This window comes from Ursus maritimus, unplaced genomic scaffold (genome assembly GCF_017311325.1).
Source record: "Ursus maritimus isolate PB19 unplaced genomic scaffold, ASM1731132v1 scaffold_13, whole genome shotgun sequence".
In the NCBI taxonomy this organism is placed as follows: Eukaryota; Metazoa; Chordata; class Mammalia; order Carnivora; family Ursidae; genus Ursus; species Ursus maritimus.
The window spans coordinates 55,980,557-56,002,046 of NW_024423675.1; the positions used below are offsets into that span (position 1 = coordinate 55,980,557).

General features: G+C 38.3%; 1 protein-coding gene across 1 annotated transcript in view; it reads left to right on the forward strand.

Annotated features, from left to right (window-relative positions):
- ESR1 (estrogen receptor 1) overlaps nt 1-21,490 on the forward strand; it is a 263,070-nt gene that overhangs the window by 104,398 nt on the left and 137,182 nt on the right. Inside the window, exon 5 of the mRNA XM_040627968.1 lies at nt 5,833-6,168. Within this exon, the coding sequence (XP_040483902.1) occupies nt 5,833-6,168 (336 nt within the window). The remainder of the gene's footprint in view (nt 1-5,832; nt 6,169-21,490) is intronic.

The window sequence follows — 21,490 nt, forward strand, 5'->3', positions numbered from 1 at the left end:
AGAGAGGGAACACAAGCAGGGGGAGTGGGAGAGGAAGAAGCAGGCTCATAGCGGAGGAACCTGATGTGGGGCTCGATCCCATAACGCCGGGATCACGCCCTGAGCCGAAGGCAGACGCTTAACTGCTGTGCCACCCAGGCGCCCCGATTACCTTTATTTAATTCTTAATTAGCGCTTCTGTTTTCTTCAACATACTGAATTAAAATGCTTTTAGTGTATTTCTGTGTCTGGCTTTTTAGTATGTCATGAATAATGTGAAATTACTGAGAAGCAAAAGAAAAATGATTATGCAAATGTTTGAAATATTTAAAGTAGTCTTAGGGAACTGGAAAAATCACTAAAGTTATACTTTTTTTTGTAGAGCCACAGGGTATTAAGAAGAAAGATCATTTCAGAAAAAGAAAGTATAAGTAGGAGAATGCATTACAAGGAAATAATCCAATGAATTCTTTTAATTAATGAATATTCAGATAACATATTAATTTTTTCTGAAAAATTAATGTTCTATTTCCTAAAATACAACAGCCAAACCAAAGAATTTCAAGAATGAAAAAAAAAAAAGAATGTTTAAACAAACTTTGAGATTAATTAGAAGTAATCTTTCAAACTACCTCGTGTGATACATAAGGACAGATGTTTTTATTTTAGGACCAGGACATAATTGTTGAAGCAATTGATATATCTTTAGACCCATTCTCCTTGTCAGAACTCAGCCCCCGAGCTGCCTTACAGAATACCTTCCAGATCCCAGGCAGCCTTGGAAGAGATTCCCTACACTTGCCTTAACCTAGAGAGAGCTCTGTGCACCTTCTCTCTCCCTTTTATTCCCATTCCAGTTGCCCGTGTTACTTAATTGAATAAATTCCCTTAACACTTCCTGGTGGATTGGAATCACTAAGATTGACTTTGAGTGCTGCTCAGTGGAAGTTCTATATTCAGCCTTTCTAAATCCTTACAACAGTGTGACAAGGATATTAGAGAAGGCCTAACCCAAGGGGATGAAATTCAAACTGGTGGCATTTCACACTTAATGGTGGGCTTGCTGGATGAAAGATAATTTATTTTCTCAATCTGTCATAGGAAACCAGTGGTTAATCCTTGAATTACCGTAAGCCTAACATCTTAAGAAGGGAGTGTAAAGAAATTTGCTTTGATGCAATTGTTGCCTCATCAGTGCACAGCCTGAGAGCTAATAATGTGTATACATTGCAGGACATTTGTATTATGCTGCTGAATATTTTACTCAGCCACTCTGGAAAAGGACATTTTTGTGTACTGAATGACACTAGGTCTTGCTTATATGGTATTACAAGCTAAAATGATATTTACTGCAAATAAATGTCTTGCCTGTCAAGAGGCTGCCTGTTTAATATTTGCATGATCTAAGCTAATTGTTTTTTTTTCCCCTCTGCTTTGTGAACTCATTTTTGGTCTTTTTTTTTTTTTTACACACTTAAAATAAGTTAGACAAATGGAAACGAGCTTAAATAAAATACATATCAATCTAAGTTGCTGCTGTACAAATAATTCTGGAAAATGTCTTTGTGGGGAGCATAGAGTTTTTAATTTTACTTTTGGATTTCAATTATGTGTGCCATTTCTACGCCCCGTCACTCTATATAATTAAGAACTGACTGTATGTTCCATAGCTGCACAGCCTGTAATCATTGGTTCTGATGTGTGATTCTCATTTAACCCAGGTTAAAATAGAAGTAGAAATTGGGTCAGTTTTTTTTTTTTTACCTTCTTCCACTCAATTCCAATTTGATTTTTTTTAACTACTATAAGATATTTGTGCAATATTGTTACTGGTAAATGACACTGGTATATCACTGATAATATGACAATTACTACTTACAAGTGGAAAAGGATTTCTTCCTCATTGAGCTGTGCCCTAGAATCCTACCACATGCACTTGGACAAATAAAATGTACAATTGTCAATTTTTGTTCTGTTTGTACATTTTTTAAAAAGACTTTATGTGAGAGAGAGAGAGAGAGAGAGAGAGAGAGAGAGAAGGAGCAGGGCAGGGAGGATCAGAGGAGAGGAAGGCTCCTCGCTGAGCAGAGAGCCGGGCACGGGGCTGGATCCCAGGACCCCAGGATCATGACCTGAGCTGAAGGCAGATGCTCAACTGACTGAGCCCCCTAGGCACCCCCTGTTTGTACATTTTGGAGGGACTTCGGCATTTGGAAAATATAATACATTTAGGGGTAAATTAGAGAAAATATTTGTTAATGCTAGTTGAATCCACCTTTCCCTATTGGACTGTTTGGTGATTTTATAAATATTCAGCTCTGTCCTTGATCTTTCTAGTTGTGTCTCATTGTTCTATATGCTAAAGCTGTGGCCATTTTTGTCTTGTGTTCAACAACCTAGATCATATATTTGTGAGATTCAACTCTGAGTAGACTACTTCTAAATTTCTCCAAGAAAGGAAATTTCATAATTTGGCTTAAATGTAACTTCTTCTCTTGGAGAAGCTTTCTTTGTCTCCTCCTCCTTGACTCACCTCCTCCCTTCCATTGTGTTTTGGGCAGTTCCTTCCTTCCTTCCTTCCTTCCTTCCTTCCTTCCTTCCTCCATCCAATGAGTGCTGAATGATTCTTGATTGATGTCTCTCTCCCTCCAACCTGAAAACTCAAGGAGGGTGACATAATCTATCTTTGTTTACACTGTATCATCTGTGAATATACATTATAAGTAGTGAACACATTTTTACCAAATGAACAAATACTTTGATAAATTTGGTAGCTGCTACTATTAGTACCTAAATTGAGTCTAAAATCTTTTTCTGGAAGTCATATCATCTGTACTATGACTGCTGGGGCCTTTTAAAGTGGGTGGTAATACTTTTTTGCTGTGTTAACCTTCTAGCTCATTTTCTCTACCGTTGAAATCTTTAAAAAATAAATTACATTTATGATAGAAAGCATAGTCCTTATTTTTAAAAAGCAACGTGCTTATGTGTAGTTGTGATGAGGTAGCTCCTGATTGCATCTTAGGAAAAACAGTATCATTTTAACCATTTTTTCTTTAGTCAAATCCCTTGCTTTTATCTTTCCATGTAGATTGGATATTAAAAGATTTTCATGGCTGCTACGGATTTCCTCTAAGATCTGTTCACATTCCCAATCATTTTTTAAAATTTGTAGAGTAGGGAAATAAAAAATATTTGAATAATACTAACACTGAATAACAATGTACTTTTTTTTTTTTACCCCAGTCCCCACCCAAAGTAGGTAAATATTAATCACAGTTCATCCTCTTAAAATTCTGACCTCAAAATTTCCTAATAAATGTGTCCCTAAAGGAGGTTTTTGCTTTTAACCCCCCCCCCCCACTGCCGCCCACTGAGTTTACACTCCAAGGCTAGTGGTCTTAACATCCCAAATGGAAGACCTTAGAGTCATACAGTCTTGAGAAGGTATACGGAAGGTCACCTAGTACAGATGCTCACTGGATAATTGAATCCCTCCAGTAACATCCCCATGAAGTCTCCGTCTAGCTTATTATTAGGAATCTCCAATGATCCAAAGTATCATTTCCCGTGGCAGCAGAGTCTACCTTTATTGTCAGCTTTAACTGTTGCAAACTGCTTCCTGATATTGGACTCTACTCATAGTTTCCACTTATTTCTTCTGTGTTACCGTTTGGGCTCATAAAGAGCAAGCTAAACCCATCCCCCACTTAGTTTGGTCTGCTCTAACGGAAATACTATAGACTGCATGGCTTAAACAACAAACGTTTATTTTTCACGGTTCTGGAGATTGAGAAATCCGAGATCAAGGTACACCAGACCTGCTGTCTGAATAAGGTCTGCTTCCTGGCTTGAGAGAGCAGTCTTTTTGTATCCTTACAGGGTAGAGAGAGCAAGCTCCCACTAGCTCTCTGGCCTCTTAGAAAGGCACTAACCCATTCATAAGGACTGTACTCTCATGACCTAATTACCTGCCAAAGGCTCCACCCCCAAGGGCTGTCCCTGAATGGTGGGTCAGATACATCTGTTCTCGTCCGACTTGTTTTATTTCTGGATTTTTTGTAAGTTTGTCAACTTTGTTGATAATTGATTAAATTTTAAAACGGTTAACTGGAAAAACATCTTCATTTTAGAGCCAGCATCTCTAATCATACTTAATAGAGAATGGTCTTGGACAAGTTCATTAACCTTTCTACGGAGCTGTTTCCCAGTATTTATTTACCTTACAAGATTATTGTGAGGACTAGGTAGTTGTAAAGTGCTTTTATGTAAGTGTGTATAAAGTGCTTAAAATATATGGTGAGTGCTGAGTGTGTATTAGTGATAATAATCTTTACTATTAGTACTTATTCCAAGAGTTCTGAGAAATGCTCATTTCAATACTGAATAAATAGTAAGGGTCTGTGACTTCATTATATTTTGAAGGCATTGTCTGATATATTTAATCAAGACCTGTAAGAATAAAAGTTACACATAAAAAATTCACAACCACACATTTGTCCAAATTCTTTGACAAATTAGAACAGAGTAGAACAAAGTTCTGACATTAGTTAATTCATTTGTTATGGAGTGAGAGAACAGGTAATATATTACAAAGTGTGTACTTCTCATGTCTTTAATATTAAAAATAATCGTATTAGCTTTTTACCAAAATGCATATTTTTTCATATAAATATTTTCTAATTTTTAAAAATTTTTAAAGATTTTATTTATTTGTGAGAGAGAGAGAGCACAAGCAGGGGTGAGGGACAAAGGGAGAAGCAGGCTCCCCGCTGAGCAGGGACCTCCCCCCCCCCCACCTTGTGTGACTTGATCCCAGGACCCTGAGATCATGACCTGAGCCGAAGGCAGACGCTCAACTGACTGAGCCACCCAGGCACCCTGAGATGAACATTTTTGAAAATATGGAAGCTTCTGTTAATTTTTGTCTTTTTAAGATACTTATTTCTGCTGATACATTTCAGCAGCACAGCGTGGCCTTTTCCAGGCTAAGATGCTGAGCTGAAACCTCAAAGAATCACTGCAAAAGAGATTGGATTCTCCTTCCCTCTGTAATTTAGTTAGTGAGAACCACAGCTGGGAAAGCCTTTGGGGGGCAATTATTTCCAACTGTTTTAAAGCTTTTATATTAGGGAAATAGAAATACATTTGTGAAAATCTTAGAACCAAGTAAACAACTTGACTGTCTTAGGTCAAGTACTGAGTAAGGTGATAAGGTGCAGCTTAGCCACAATCAGAGACTTGCTGAGGACTGTGGGATCCAGAGGCTGTCAGACACATTTCAGATAAGTCATTCCCCTTTCCCCTTCAGTGCCTTCCATTAAGAGGCCTGCTTAGATGATAAGGATGGTTAGAAAGTGCTTTTTTCATTGCCTTTTAAATTTACTGTTAAAAGAATATTCATAGCTGAAGCAGTCTTTGATGCCAAGCCATATTTTAAGAACAACAAATTATTATAATTCTGTTCTTTTTATAGCATCTGTGTGCGCCCACAGACGTGCGTACACACACACACACACACACACACACACGCAAGCAGTTTGTCACAATCTTGTCCTGGCCCACAGAAGTCCGCTGTTAACTTTCAGGAGTTTTATAAAGCACTTGATATTTTGAAGTAGCTTGAAATTTGCCACAGTGGGAGTATTTACACCATGGAAATTGGTGAATGCTACACACATCAAAGCCTTTTTTTCCTCTTAGGCAGCTGGTTAGTAAACATGAGTACACCCGTGCCTCCAAATATTTCTGTAAATAAAATAAAGGCTGTTAGCATTGAAATTGGTTTTATTATGAAAGTTTACATGAGAGAAGAAATAACTGGGTATTTTTTTTTTTTTTCTGTGTTCTCAGGGATACGGAAAGACCGAAGAGGAGGGAGAATGTTGAAACACAAGCGCCAAAGAGATGATGGGGAGGGCAGGAATGAAGTGGGGTCCTCCGGAGATATGAGGGCTTCCAGCCTTTGGCCAAGCCCTCTCTTGATTAAGCATACTAAGAAGAACAGCCCAGCCTTGTCCCTGACAGCCGATCAGATGGTCAGTGCCTTGTTGGAGGCTGAGCCCCCCATAATCTATTCTGACTATGATCCTTCCAGACCCTTCAGTGAGGCTTCGATGATGGGCTTGCTGACCAACCTTGCCGACAGGGAGCTGGTTCACATGATCAACTGGGCAAAGAGAGTGCCAGGTAAGAACGCTAAGCTCAACATTTATTTTGAGAGTCAGTAACTACTCATGACCTGGTTGGTGCTGTCATGGGAGAAGTGGGAGCAAACAACAGCTTGCTCTCGAATTGGTTTCAAGGTTACATCTGAGTTTGTTAATTTTTACTGTCAGCATACTATAATTCTCCTGGAAATTAGGAAATAATGTTTTAAAATCAAAATCTAGAAGATTAAAGTCTGTCCCCTGACATTATTTATTTTTAACCAAAAGATCTGGGATGGTCACAGCATAGTAAGTGCATGTACTATTATGTGTTCATATGGTCGGAAGTTTTTAACACAGAACGATCCATGCACTACACATTTGTAATATTGAGAACTTTCGTTCAAAGCACCTCAATTATCAATAGACAATTTTACCTTAAAATATTTCCTTTTAAGATGTTTATAAACTAAAGAGATAATAATAGGTGTCTTTACTGAATGCCAGTTATTTACTCAGCTGTCAACGCTTAACATTTCAGGAGAAAGGTAATACAGCGGAACAAAAAATTAGGTTCTCATCCCTGAGAGGAGCTCGTAGAAAGGTGCACTGGCTGAAGTGACACTTGGTTCTTCAGCTGGTTCTCTCAGAACTGGTGTTCTTGTAAAACTTGACTGTTGCTCTTGTTGTTCAGGGAGAAGAACTCTAGTTATCATGGAAACAAGACTAGAAAATGACCTCCTCCATGCCCCAACATATCCATTCAGGAGCTAACATAGATGAACCAAGGCAAGAGGAAGTTAAATCTTTTTTCTGGGTTTATAGATCAAATGAGTAATGCTTTTAGACAGAGATTGTCTTGTTTGGTTTCTTTTACTAGATGAAATTCATTATTACCAATGAAGCATATGGGATGTTTTTTATTAAACTAAATAAATGTAGAGTTTTGTACTTGCATTTCAAAGTTCACTGATTATAGACCAAATGAACAAATGCCCGGCCTTAGAGACTATATATATTAATATATAAACATGTGGTCCTTTGAATAAGGAGCCAGCAGGGTTTGATCCCAGCTTGATAGAGGGCATCCCTTTAGGTGGCGGAGATTGCATTAAATGAAGGTCTGAGAACTGACAGGCAGAGTTAGATTTTTAGGGTCAACCCAACTGACAAGTAAAAAGTGTTGGCCGTCTTTGAAATTAAGAGTTTTATTGAGCACCTACCTAGCTTAGCATTCTCATGTGAAGCAGAGCCATGTAAGCAGATACTGGAGTCTGAATGTAACATGGTTATAAGCCATGTTTTTATATTTGTTACTGCCTTTTTAAAAAATACTTTGGGGGAAGAGAAAAAAACAAAAGAAAACAAATAATGGCCACATACCTGAGAGCCAACTCTTGGTTGCTGTTGCGTTTTATTGTCCTATAAGTGTATATTTTCCCTCTTGAAGTCTTGTATTAATTCCAGAGCCCTGTCGTACATAAGTATATATTTTCATACTTATCTGTAGATTTCCATCATGACATTTTTATAATTATAAAAACTTGAAGGGCATGTAAAATAACTGGAATGAAGTTCAAGTACATTAGCAGCGAATGAATATCTTCTAAATTTGGAAATGAAATGGAGACAGAAATCAAGGGAATGAAAATATGTCCATGGTTAGCTATCCCATTGTTAAACCCAGAACTAAATAAAATTTATGATAATGAGATGTATAGCGAAACCACTTGATTATATTAGATTAAAAGACTGAAATGATTCCAAAACCCTTGGACCAAACTATGTCTTATTACTTGATGGTTAAAAAAAAGAATTATAAAGGCAGAAATGAAATTCTGTGTGTGTGCACTATTGGAATACAGCTGTTGTAAATCAAAAGCCTACTTGTCTGACCAAGCAGAATAAAAATAGTCATTGATTTTAAAAAGATGAAAAATGAAGGAAGGAAAAAGTCTTCAGGAAAAACTTGGAAGATGATTGTCAAGCTTTACAGAAAACTGACAAAATCACATTTTGGAAAGCTTTTATATATCCAAATGCCATCTGTCATTTAAAAAAAAATAGCCCATACCAAAAATCTAATATAGGCAATATTGCATTTATACGGTGATAGTTTGAGGTTACTACAGAGGGAATACAAAACATCACTGGTAAGAGTACCAAGAACGCCAGTTCTAGAAGTACTTGGAATTAACTACATGATTCAAAAACCTGCATGGAATATTTGGTTAATCTTTATTTTTTATTTTTAGTTTTTTAAAAAGATTTTATTTATTTGAGTGTGAGTGGGGGGGAGGGGCAGAGGGAAAGGAGAGAGATAATCTCAGGCAGATTCGATCTCATGACCCTGAGATCATGACCTGAGCCAAAATGAAGAGTTGGATGCTTTACTGACTGAGCCACCCAGGTGCCCCTTGGTTAATCTTCAGATGCCATCAATAGAACAGAAATTGTGAGCTGACTTCATTTTTAAACACTTCAGTTTTAAGGAGGTAAAATTGACGAATAAAATCACAAGATATTTAAAGTTGTGGTGATTTGATATACTTAGGCTTTGTGAAAGGATCCCCTCCCATCTAGTGAATTAACACGTCCATCACCTCACTTTTTTTTTTTTAAATTTTTTTGGTGAGAACATTTTAGTTCTCTCAGCAAATTTTAATTATATGATACAGTGTTATCAATTATAGTCATCATGATTGATATTAGAGCCTCAGACCTCTTTCATCTGATACCTGACAAGTTACATTCTTACCAACCTCTCCCTATCTGTCGCATCCCCCAAACCCTGGCAACCACTTTTCTACTCTCCGTTTCTATGAGTTTGACGTTTTTGTCTGCTTAGATTCCACATCTGAGTGATCATACAGTATTTCTCTCTCTCTCTCTTTGGCTTATTTCACTTAACATAAGGCATTAAGGTCTATCCATGTTGTTACAAATAACAGGATTTCCTTTTTTCTCATGGCTGAATAATATTCCATTATATCTGAGTCTAGATTTGTCAGTTCTACTTGTTCATTCGTCTGTTGACGGACACTTTGTTTGTTTCCCTATCTTGACTATTATGTATAATATTACAGTGAACGTGGGAATGCACATATCTCTTTGAAATCCTGCTTTCAGCTCCTTTGGGTATATGCCCAGAAATGGGATTGCTGGGTCATATGGTGGTGATTTTTTACATTTTTTGAGGAACATCTCTACTTTTTTTCACAGTGCCTGCACCAGGTTACAGTCCCATCAACAGTATATAAGAATTTCTTTTTCTCCACATCCTCATCAACACTTATCTATTGTCTTTTTGATGAAAGCCAGTCTCACAGGTGTGAGGTGGTATCTCATCGTAGTTTTGATTTGTCTTTCCTTGATGATTAGTGATGTTGAGCATCTTTTTATATATCTGTTGGCCAGTTTGTATGTCCTTTTTGGAAAAATGTCTATTCAGTCCTCTGTCCATTTTTTTTTTTTTTAAAAGATAGAGCATGAATGCTAGTGTTGGGGGGGAGGGGCAGAGGAAGAGGGAGAGAGAATCTTAAGCAGACTCCATGCCCAGTGCAGAGCCTAATGCAGGGCTCGATCTCACAACCCTGAGATGATGACCTGAGCTGAAACCAAGAGTCAGATGCTTATGGACTGAGTCACCCAGGTGCCCTCACTCCCCATTTTTTAATCAGATTGTTTTTATTGCTTTTGAGATGTATGACTTCTTTATATATTTTTGATATTAACCCCTAATCAGGTATATGATTTGCAGATATTTTACTCATTTAGTAGGTTGCCTTATCATTGGGCTGTGCTAAAGTTACTTTTAGTTTGATGTAGTCCCACTTGGGACTTGCTTATTTTTGCTTTTATTGCCTTTGCTTTTGGTGTCAAATCCCCCCAAAAAATCATTGCCAAGATTGATGTCAAGGAGCTCTTTCTCTTTTGTTTTCATGTAGGAATTTTATGGTTGCAGGTCTTACTTTCAAGTCCTTAATTCATTTCAAATTGATTTTTGTGTATGGTGTAGGATAGGTGTTCAATTTCATTCTTGTACATGTGGCTGTCCAGTTTCCCGTCAGGTTTTATTGAAGACACTGTCTTTTCCTCATTGTATATTCTTAGCTCTTTTGTTGTAAATTAATTGACCATATATGCTTGGGTTTATTTCTGGGTTTTCTGTTCTGTGCCATTGATCTGTGTCACTGTTTTTATGCTAATACCATACTCTTTTGATTACCATGACTTTGTAATAAAGTTTAAAATCAGGAAGTGTGATGCATATGCCTCCAGCTTTGCTCTTCTGTCTTAAGATTATTTTGGCTATTTGGGTCTTTATGGTTCCATAGGCATTTTAGGATTTTTTTTTCTATGTCTGTGAAAAATCTCATTGGAAATTTGATAGAGATTGCATTGAATCTGTAGCTGACTTTGGGTAATATAGACATTTTAATAGCATTTTTTTATTCCAATCCATGACCATGAGATATCTCTCACATTAAGTCTAGTGTGTTGTTTAAGCCGTGTTTCTTTATTGATTTTATTGTCTGGTTGAGCTATTCATTGTTGAAAATGGAATACTGAAGCCCTGTATTATTCTTGAATTGCTGTCTGTTCCTCTCCTTAGGTCTGTTAATGCTTGCTTTATGTATTTAGGTGCTCCATGGTTGGGGGCATAAATATTTACAAATGCTTTACCCTCTTGCTGGATTGACCCTTTTATCATTATATAATGATTTTTAAAATCTTATTACAGTCTTTGCTTAAATTCTTGAAATTTATTTTGTATAACTGTCCCTTCTTTCTTTTGGTTTATATTTGCATGGAGTATCTTTTTCTATCCCTTCTCTTTCAGTCTTTTTGTGTCCTTAAATCTGAAGTGAGCATATAGTTGGATCTTTTTTTTTATTCATTCAGTCACTTTATGTCTTTTGATTGGAGGATTCAGTTCATTTACATTTAAAGTAATTATTGGTAGATACATACTTGTTGCTATTTTATTAATTGTTTTCTGTTTGTTTTGTTGTTCTTCTGTTTCTTCTCTTGCTCTCTTCTCTTGTGGTTTGATGATTCTAGCAGTGGTTTGCTTAGGTTCCTTTCTTATTATTTTTTGTTTATCTACTATAGATATTTGCTTTGTAGCTACCATTAGGCTTACATATAATAACTTGTATTTATAACATATATTGGTGATTTGTGACAAATTAAGTTTGAACACATTTTAAAGCTGTTTTTTTACTCCCCCCATGTTTTATGTTTGATGTCACAATTTACATTTTTTACCTTGGGCGTTCATTACAGATTATTGTAGTTATAGTTATTTTTACTACTTTTGTCTTTTAACCTTTCTACTAGATTTATAAGTGATTTACCCATCACCATGACAATGTTAGAATATTCTGAATTTAACTCTATATTTACCTTACCATTGAGATTTATACTTTCATACGTTTTCCTGTTACTAATTAGCATCCTTTTATTTTAGCTTGAAAAAGTACCTTTAACATTTCTTGTAAGGCTGGGCTAGTGGTAATGGAGTCCTTCAGCTTTTGCTTGTCTGGTAAACTCTTGACTCTCCTTCAGAATTCTGAAGGACAACTTTGCTGGGTAGAGTATTCTTAGTTGGTGTTTATTTCTTTCAGCCCTTTGAATATATTGTGCTGCTCTCTCTTGACCTGTGAAGTTTCTGCTGAAAAATATGCTGATGCTGATAGTGTTATTTGCTGATAGCCTTATGTGGTGGTAGCCTTGTAACAAGTTGTTTTTCTTTTACTGCTTTGAAGATTCTTTTGTCTTTAACTTTTGAGACTTGAATTGTAATGTGTCTTGGTGTGGGTTTATTTGGGTTCATCTTTTTTGCAACTCTTTGGGCTTCTTGGATCTGGATGCCTATTTCTTTCCCTAGGTTAGGGAAGTTTTCTGCCATTATTTCTTTGAATGAGCTTTCTACCCCTTTCATTCTCTCTTCTCCTGGGACCCCTATAATATAGACGCTGGTTTTCTTGATGTTGTGCTATATAAGTCCCTCATGCAGTCTTTACTCTTTTCATTCCCCCCCCCCCCGTCTTTTAACTCTTCTGATTGGATGAATCCTCTTTCATGTCTTTGAGTGTGTTGATCCTTTCTTCAGCCTGATCTAGTCTGATATTGAAAGCCTCTATTAAATTTTTCAGTGCAGTATCATATTCTTCAGTTCTGTGATTTTTATAATATATTTTCTTATATTTCCTATCTCTTTGTTGACATTCTCACTTTGTTCATGTGCTGTTCTCCTGATTCTGGTGAGTATGTTTGTGATTATTTTGGACTCTTTATTAGGTAAAGCACTTACCTTCATTTCATTAGTCCATTTCTGGAATTTTATCTTATTTCTTTTGTTTGGAATATATTCCTCTGTTTCTTCATTTTCCTTGACTCTGTGTTGGTTCCTGTGCAGTAGATGAAATAGCCCCCTCTCCTAGTCTTGATGGAGTGGTCTCATGTAGGAGATAAACTTTATTGTTCAGTCCAGCCTGAGCTCTTTGTTGTCTGTCAAACATTTGTGATTGTCAAGGCAGCCGCCTTGTTCTTAGTGGTTCCGAATAGTTGAGGATATGTCAAGACTTGTCAGTATCACAAAGGGGAGGATCTCACTGAACACCCAGATTCAGGCTGATTAATAGCTGGATCCTCAGATACCAGCTTCTAAAGGATACAAATATATCTCTTTCAGGGAAAGATTGGGAGATGAGAGTTTCTGTTTGCTCCCTCTGTGCTGAGCCCTAGGGGATAGCCCTTAGGAACTGTTTCTTTGTTTGCTACAGGCCTGTGGGATTGGCAAATACAAGCCCTACTGGCCAATAGAACCAGGTGATCAGAGGGTGAGTTCCCTGGGCAGCAGCCACAGAAGTTGGGGCACCAGATGTGTGTAAAGCTCCTTTCAGGGAGAGCTAGGTAATTTTTGGAGCAGAGTATAGGGAGAATGGTGCCTACTGCTTCTCTGGTCTCTGGGGAGGATCACAGTCAGTCTCTAGATGATGCGAAATTATAACCTGACCCACAGGTAGCAGCTCTTAAAATATGCAAATAGACCTCTTTCAGACAAAAATGGGGAGATGTTCACTTCTGTGCTGAACCCTGGGAAGATAGACAGTGAGTCCTTGTGAGCCCATAAAGAAGTTTCTTTGTTTGCTATAGTCATATTTCTCATGTATTTCAGAGCTACCTGGTTTGGTGGCTCACCCCTTAGGTGGAAGTCTTAAAAGCTGGTATGCTATGTGTTGGTTCCAAATCTTTCTCTCCTCGGAGAGATTCTGGGAATTTTGAGTTCCCTCTTGATTTTGTGTTACTGTAACAGGGGTGGGGTTTATGGTAAGAGTATGTCTCAGTCTTTACTACCCATTTTGATGTGTTCCCTCCCCCCCATTTTCCCAATGTGTAGGAATCACTCAGCTAGTTTCTGGATTTCTTTCAGAAGATATTAAGATATTGCTCTGTGTAGCTTGAGATTTAGTATGTTTGTGGGAGTGTATGAATTCAGGAACCTCCTATGTCTCCATCTTGGACTGAAACCCCCCAAATTGACTTCATTTTGCATGATGAATTTTAATAAAAAGAATCAACTCATTGGACTATTTTAGTAGTATGAGCAGTATTTTTTTTTTTTTTTTTTTTTTACTAATAGAATATTGTCAGAATTCTCAAATGTTGGTGATTTTTAGTTGAATCTTCCTTTCTCTTAACTTCTGGGACCTATTTTTTGACTTGATAATATATCTCTTTACTTTGACTCAAGATACAAAGAGCATTATGATAAAATACAACATGCAGTTATGATAATCAGGTTCCAGTCTGTAAAGTAGCTATATTGGACCTGGCTATAGTTTACATTAAGAACTTAATTTTTTCCCTTTGCAATTTAAAAACAACAACACCAAGAATGATAAAATCTACCTACCCAGCTCTGTCAAGGGATGCTTTTTAAAAAAAATAACGTGTTTATATCTGCTTTTTGGTATTTGGCTATAGAAAAGGCTTTTCTCTTTATTGTTCATTCTGAAATTTGTTAATCTTAAAAAAAACCACTTTACATAATCTATCCATGGATAAAGATTTAGTTTTAAAGGGTTAGATTATTAAATCTTAATTTATTATTACTCTTTACATGGTGAAAACTTGTTAGCAAGAATAATATTGTTTATCTAAAAGTCAAGAAAGGAAACAAATGACTGTGAAGTTGGTATATTTTTAATATCTGCATCACACACAATTGCATCATTGCCTAGTTGATTCTTAGTTTCAGTGCTAATGAAGTACATTTAATTTTTTTTCCCTAGAAGCTTGAATCACATCACAAAACTGTTGCTTTGGTTTATTAAAAATTATGCCTTTTCCAGAATTCACTGTAATTATACATATCTCAAGGGCAATTTCGCACTTCCAAGTTCTATTTATTTAATGACTGTTTGGATAAATGTCTAGTCCTGGGCTCTTTGTTTTCTTTTAAAAACTGATAACCAGAAATGACAGCCTCGCTGACCACTGGGCACAAATCTGGGAAGGTGTGCTGAAGCTGCTGGCTCAGGAAGAATAATAAAGGGAAAATGACAGTTGAGCTCAGTTTCATGGGAAACATGCTACCTTAAGCACTTCCTCATTCTTCTGGTGCCAAAATAGACACCTTTTTCTTCTTCCCCTTTCCTGCCCCAGTCCCTGCCTACTCAATACTAAATGAATCCCCGCTTCTTTCTGGGTCCCCGACTCTCCACTATTTTCTTTGCATTCCCTTCTTGCTCAGTTTTGGCCCTGGGGAGGAGGGGATCCGTTTTTTTCTGGACATGCCTCCCACCAGCTACAAGCTCTGTTTCTTAGAAGCTTCTTGTGTCGTCTCGAGGCTGTGTGGTTGTCTTAGCCATTCCAGGGCTCGAGGCTTCTACTCCTGTGTTCACCATGAATCCCGTAGTTAGCTTTCCTGACTCTAATACTCATCTTCATCATTCAAATCAGCAGTGAAGCACAGGAAATGCTTATTGAATGAATGAATGAATGAATAAAGGTTTTTTTTTTTTTTTTTTTTTACAACTTCTGATTTTAAGAAATCTCTGAGCACCTTTAGAACTCAATTTTTCCATAAAGAAGAAGTGATCTTTAGGGCTGTGGTGTCATTCTCTGTTACCTCTTCAGAATCTGCCTGCTGTTCTAGTATATCTCTAGCAGCTGCCCTAGTGAGATTCATTTCCAACCTCTCTTTTGTAAGGGGCAGAGCGATATTCAGAGGAATGTACAGAGCTTGAGCTCTGAGGACTTTAACAGGCGTCAGTTGGCTTGTAGCAAGTTTGTTTTGCTTAGTGTATGTAATTTAAAACTTAGAATGGGTAGGGACAAGGGGGCAAGGAGAGGGCACAATACCTCAGTGTGGGAATTGGGAGCATCTTCAAGGAACACATTCTATTCTAGGAGGTTCTTGTGGATTCCAGGGACTTGGCTGTCCTATCTAGTGCTCTGATACCCAACCTGTAATCAGACCAGTGGACCCTGCTCTCAGGCTGTCATAGTGTTCCAGCCTGTTTTGGCATGGCATGGCGGTGAAAAATAACATGAAATGGAAGGATGGCGACATCCTGGAGAGGTGACAAATACATATGTTTAAGGGTGGATTCCTGGTTTCGATTTTACAACCATTCTATAAATAAGAGCCTTGGGGCGGGGCTAGAATTACCCTAGCGTGAATGGTGGCAGCCCCTCTGGGCTGGCTGTGCAGAGCTTTCTTTGGAGTGTCCCACTTCCAAGTCAGCCCAGCTCGGCTTTTCACTACTGTGGAAGCTCTGGTTGAAGCCCAAGGAAAGCAGCTCCTTACTAGATTTGTGTTTCATGTGAAACTTCGAAGCCCCATAGATGCTTGTTGGCCCAGATGCTTTAAGCCTTTAAAATCCTTTTCTCCTCTTGAGAGTGTTTGAGGAAAGTGCCCCATGTGGGCCTCTTTGCCCCACATTACCCGGGGTTCTTTTACGGTGACTGTGGTTCAGGGCCTCAGTATCAGCATGTTTATCTTGAGCTGGGTGATGTGTGGTGCTGGGTGTCCCTGCCCCGTGAGAGGTGTTGGCCTATGGCTCTGCTACTTCCAGGGGGATTCACCATGGAGAATGTCAGTTTTTTTGTCACTGTTTATATATATTACTATTAAAGTAAATAAGTAATAAAGATTGAATTGTGCTCCCCCAAAAAGATGTGTTGAAATTCTAATGCTTCGTACTTCAGATGTGATCTTATTTGGAAATAGAGTCTTCAAGTTCAAATGAAGTCATTGGGGGTGGGCCCCGATCTGTCTCAAAAAGGGGAAATTTGGATGTAGAGATAGAAATGCCCAGAAGGAAGATGATATAAAGCCTCACAGGGAGAAGAATGGCCATGTGATTGGAGCCATGTACCGCCAAGCCAAGGAATGCCAAAAATGCCAGTGAACACCAGAAACTAGACGAGACCAGGACCGATCCTCCCCCAGAACCTTCAGAGACAGCCTGCTCTTCCTTACACCTTGATCTCAGACTTCTAGCCTCCAGAACCGTGAGGCAATGCATTTCTGTTGTTTTAAGGCACCCGTTTTTCTTTGTACTTTGTACGACAGCCCTAGGAAACTCTTACACATTGTATTCAAAAGAAAAAGGTGCCTGTATTTTTGAGGCAAAAGAAATAAGGAGCTTTTGATTTAAAGAGGAATGTCTGGCTCACCTAGTGTGGGCCTGGCTAATCATTTACTCTTTTTTTGCCCGCCCAAGTGGTTCACTGAACTTCTGGCTTTGAAGTTGATTTAGGATTTTAACAGTTCCATGAATCTACCTGGCAAATACCTTTAAGGAAATTTTAACCCACAGAAGAATGTTTTAATCTGATACCGTAATAGTTTCCCTTTTTACATTCGTATCTTTGATCCGTTCGAGTTTGTCCTAGCACACAGCCTGAGGTGTGGCTCTAGGATCGTTTTTACACGGAGGGCTGCACAATTGTATCAATTCCATTTAATTGCACAGCTTCCTACAGAAGTATTTTTAAGACTTCCTTTACAGTTGACCTTCCAAGTTTACTATTGTTAGAGTTTTTAGAGTAAATAGATACTGGTTTATGTGTTGGGTGATTTTTCCCAATTCTGAAATCAAAAAGAAAAAAGAAAATAAGCTATTTTGTCAGAAGTTTTATGTTTTGCTTAACTTATACTAACTGGATATAGACTGTGAATGAATCTGTCCTGTGTAGATATATTTCATAATTTTCCATGAATCTTAGAAATAGAGGCAAAAGTTCATGAGGCTTAATGTGTTTAGAAACACCCAGCGCCAAGAGGAGGTAACTGGGTGAGTTACTGTTCAGTATTCATAGGACAGAAAAATTGTTCCCAGGAGAGAAGAAGGATATACCAGGCTTTCTTTCTCTCTTTTCCCATCTGTTGTAGGTGTCTCCCAATACTCTAGTACTTGGCCCTGGGTACCACTGCTGCTTTTAACCAACTTGAAAAGTTACTCCCCTCAGAGCTTCACCTGCTAATTTTTAGATTCATGATTTCCAGATTTCCTTCTGTAGGTCACAACACCTAAACATTCAGTCCCCACTTTTGCTGCCCACAGGACAACAGTTCAATGTCATGCTTCCACCAACATATCTGAAACCAAGCTTGCCATTTTCACTTTCTCCCCTTTGTAGCAAACTCATTTGTTTCTCCTGTTCCTTTGCATTTCTGCAAGAGGCTCCACTCTTCTTTATCCGACTTTGGAATCCTCTTTGTGTCTGGCTCTTCTTCACCATGTACTATCAGTTCTTTCTCTCCAACATCTCTAGATTTTGGCTTTGTTTTTGTTCCACTGTCACTAGCCTGGCCCACGTCCTTCTTGTTTTCCAAGACTGAATTACTATAATATCCTCCTAACTGGTCTTTTTGGTTCCAGCCTCTCCTCCCTTCAATTCATCCCACTCATCATTGCCAGAATAATTTCTGTAAATCATCATTTCAGAATGCTTCACTCCCTGCATTCGTTTCCTACGGCTGCCATAACAACGTTTCACAGACTGGGTGGCTTGAAACAGCAGAAATTTACGATGCTGGAGGCTGGATGTTTAAAATCAAGGTATCAGCAGGGCCGTGCTGTCTCTGAAGACTGTGTGGGAGGATCCTTCCATGCCTCTTTCGAGCTCCTAGAGGCTGCTGGCACTCCTTGGCATTTCTTGGCTTGCAGCTGCATTTCTGTAATCTCTGCCTCTGTCATCACGTGATGCTGTCCCTGTATGTCTGCGTCCAGATTTTCCTCTTATAAGGACACCAGTATTGAGAGTCAGGATCCACCCTAAGCCAGTATGACCTCACCTTATTTGGTTCCATCTGCAAAGACCCTCTTTTCAAATAAGATCACATTTACTGGTTCTGAGTGGATATGAATTTGGGGGGAAATACCTATTCAATTAAAAATTTAGTAGTGGACTTGATTGTCTACTTAGTAATGGCTTTAACCGATAAATGATAGCATCCCTTGAAGCCTAAAACATCGAATTCGACTTTGCCTCAGGTCACCCTAGCTTAGCCTTGTTGCAGTAGAAAAACTCTTCACCAGTTGGCACTCTCCCATTCTTGTTTGTGCTCTACTTTCCAGCATGATCTTCTGGCCCCATTCTCCACTGGCTGTTCTCCCCTTCACATAGTGTGTTCATTTTATTTCTTTATTCATTTTGCTTGAATTCCTGCATCTCCCTCACTCTGTTTCAATTCTATGCTCATTTTTTTCCCCTGAAGGGACACCTCAACTTCTACTTACTTTTTGAAACTTCAAATTATTTTTTTTAAATTAATTAATTTATTTATTTGACAGAGAGAGAGACACAAGCAGGGGGAGTGGGGGAGGAAGAAGCAGGCTCATAGCAGAGGAGCCTGATGTGGGGCTCGATCCCGGAACGCCGGGATCACGCCCTGAGCCGAAGGCAGACGCTTAACGACTGAGCTGCCCAGGCGCCCCGAAACTTCAAATTACTTTAACCAACATAATCATGGATTGAGTTTGCCGGGGCGGGACAACCAGTCCATGGTCCAGAGTATCGTGTCAGATGTATATTGCTGAATTAAATCATCTGGGGTCTAAAACACAGCAGGAGCTCTTAAACTATAGTCTTATTTCACAATAGTAGATTTGTTGCTGATGATTCATTTATACTGTGGTTGGATTTCTTCTTTTAAATGGAAAGATGGATAGCTTTTATTGGCTGGGTATCTATTTTTGTCTAGGGGACTTTGTCAAGGGAAAAGTATTTCTATGATCTGAGTTTGACTTACTTAAGCCATGAACTCGTTTTTTAAACGTTGTGTATGTAAAAAATGAGTTTTTATTAGATGAATCATATTCTAATTGTAGTGTGTGTTTCATTTAAGTAAAATCTACTATAGATACTCATGTGAAGTGAGCATTCCTTTGACAAAACAAATGTTCTCCTTTCCGTGGGAATATGATCCTTCACAAATTGAGATTTCTTAACATGATGACCGTTTGGACTGACTTTGTGTGGCCGCCTTCTCAGAATGATGCTGAAACTGTATGGGTTCTCCAAGATACACGTGGCCGACTTTCTGGAGTGACTACTCTTGCCCTTTCAGCATCACCAATTCTGTATCTGGATTTGCTATCCCAAATAGTGGTATATTTAGACTCCCTGTGGGCTTAGCTCTTGTGTATTCTAAGCATCAATGTGGCCAAGCTGAAGTTTCAATTTCCCTGCTATCCAGTGGAGGGTACACCTCAGTGATGTAAGATGTTAGTTTTCTTTAGGGAGTTGAACAGAGAACTGCAAAAGGTAAAGAAAACCAGCATTGGCCTCGTGAGATCTAAGTTTATCCAGAGCCATAAAAAACAATGGGGACCTTGGAAACATTCTCAGTAGTGGAGAAGAATGAAAAGAATTCACCTTTCCCTCCATATGTTTCTTTATCTAATCAATAATTTCTAGAGAAACCTCAATAAGTAGAGTTGAATTTGTTTCAGACAAATTGCAGGAACCAGAGAGCTCTAATCAGTAGGTTTACACTGTAGTCTTTATATTAGACTGTTGTTCAGACAGTTTATTTTTGGTACAATTATTACTTCTCTCTCCTCACCCCACCCCCAGCTCTCAAATACTCATGTGTTAAGCATTTTTCTTGCTAATGTGAAAGTAAATCCACTGCTTCTAGCAAGTGGTTAAAACACTGAAACGGATTGGAAGGTGTTAGTATTTGACTAGATAGAACATAGCTGTGTCTTCCCCTTCTCTCAATCAAATGCTTTATTTCCCAGAGAAGGCACTATAGCTGTTCTCTTAAGGTGATTCATAGCTGAAAGGTAAGAGTCATTCATTAGGGAAACAGATGCCTGCTCTATAACCCTGCAGTTACACAGAGGGTAAAAAAATGAGAAAAACTGCAGTGGTAAAGTCCTTTTATGGCTTACGGTATTTTACCATTAACAGTAAGGTAGATACAACCTTGGAGTAGTTTATGTTTAATTTTTAAACTCACCTGAGTCACCAGAAGCTGCTTGGTGTTGAGCTCATCTTCTTCAAAAGGATATGTGACAGAATTAACTGTTCCCGGTTGGGAACCCCTAGTTCCAGGGAATCTTAGGATATCAGTTCTGTTGCCTTGGTTACGAAACTGTTCCATGCAGTTTGCTCAACTTTGAAAGGGTACTTCTCTTAGGAACGTTCTCCCTTCTAAGTAAATTGCTCGATGTGTTAAAACATAAGTTCTGTTTAAAAATTCTTGAGTCAGGTTCACCGTTAAAAAAACAAATGGCCTTGTCCTCTTGGTCTAGGATTTATCACTTAGTTGCTTGCAACCCCCCTAACACAATGATACACAATGATATGAAAAATAAGAAGTGTAATTGCTAAATAAAGGTGACATTTAATAAAACGGTGGCAGTGCCCTTCTCCAGGGGAAATTGAGTTTCTTTGTAGTGTAGCATGTGTTTATTGTGTGACCATTTCATAACCATGAAATCTAATAAAGTGGTGGGCAGTTTCCTTCTCTGGAGGGGATTCAAAGTGTCTCTTCGTAGAATAGCATGTCACATAATGACATTGTTCTTTTTCCCTGGTCAAGATGTTTGCCGAAATTTGCTTAGGGCATTTGAAATGCATATTTGAAAACTAGCAGATAAATGCTGTGAATTTTAAAACTCATTCTCATTCAAGGCCTTGAACTGTGGAGGAATATTTTCCAAGGCAGGCATTCAGGTTGGGTCTGGCAGTGTTTTTCTTCTTGTATCAATAAGGCAGAAAACGGGATATAAACAGATTTGTTTTTTCTGTATTACTATCCACAATTCAGAGATGTAAGCTGAAAAATGGTATTGACCTTTCCTGAGTAGATCTTAACATTCTGCAGA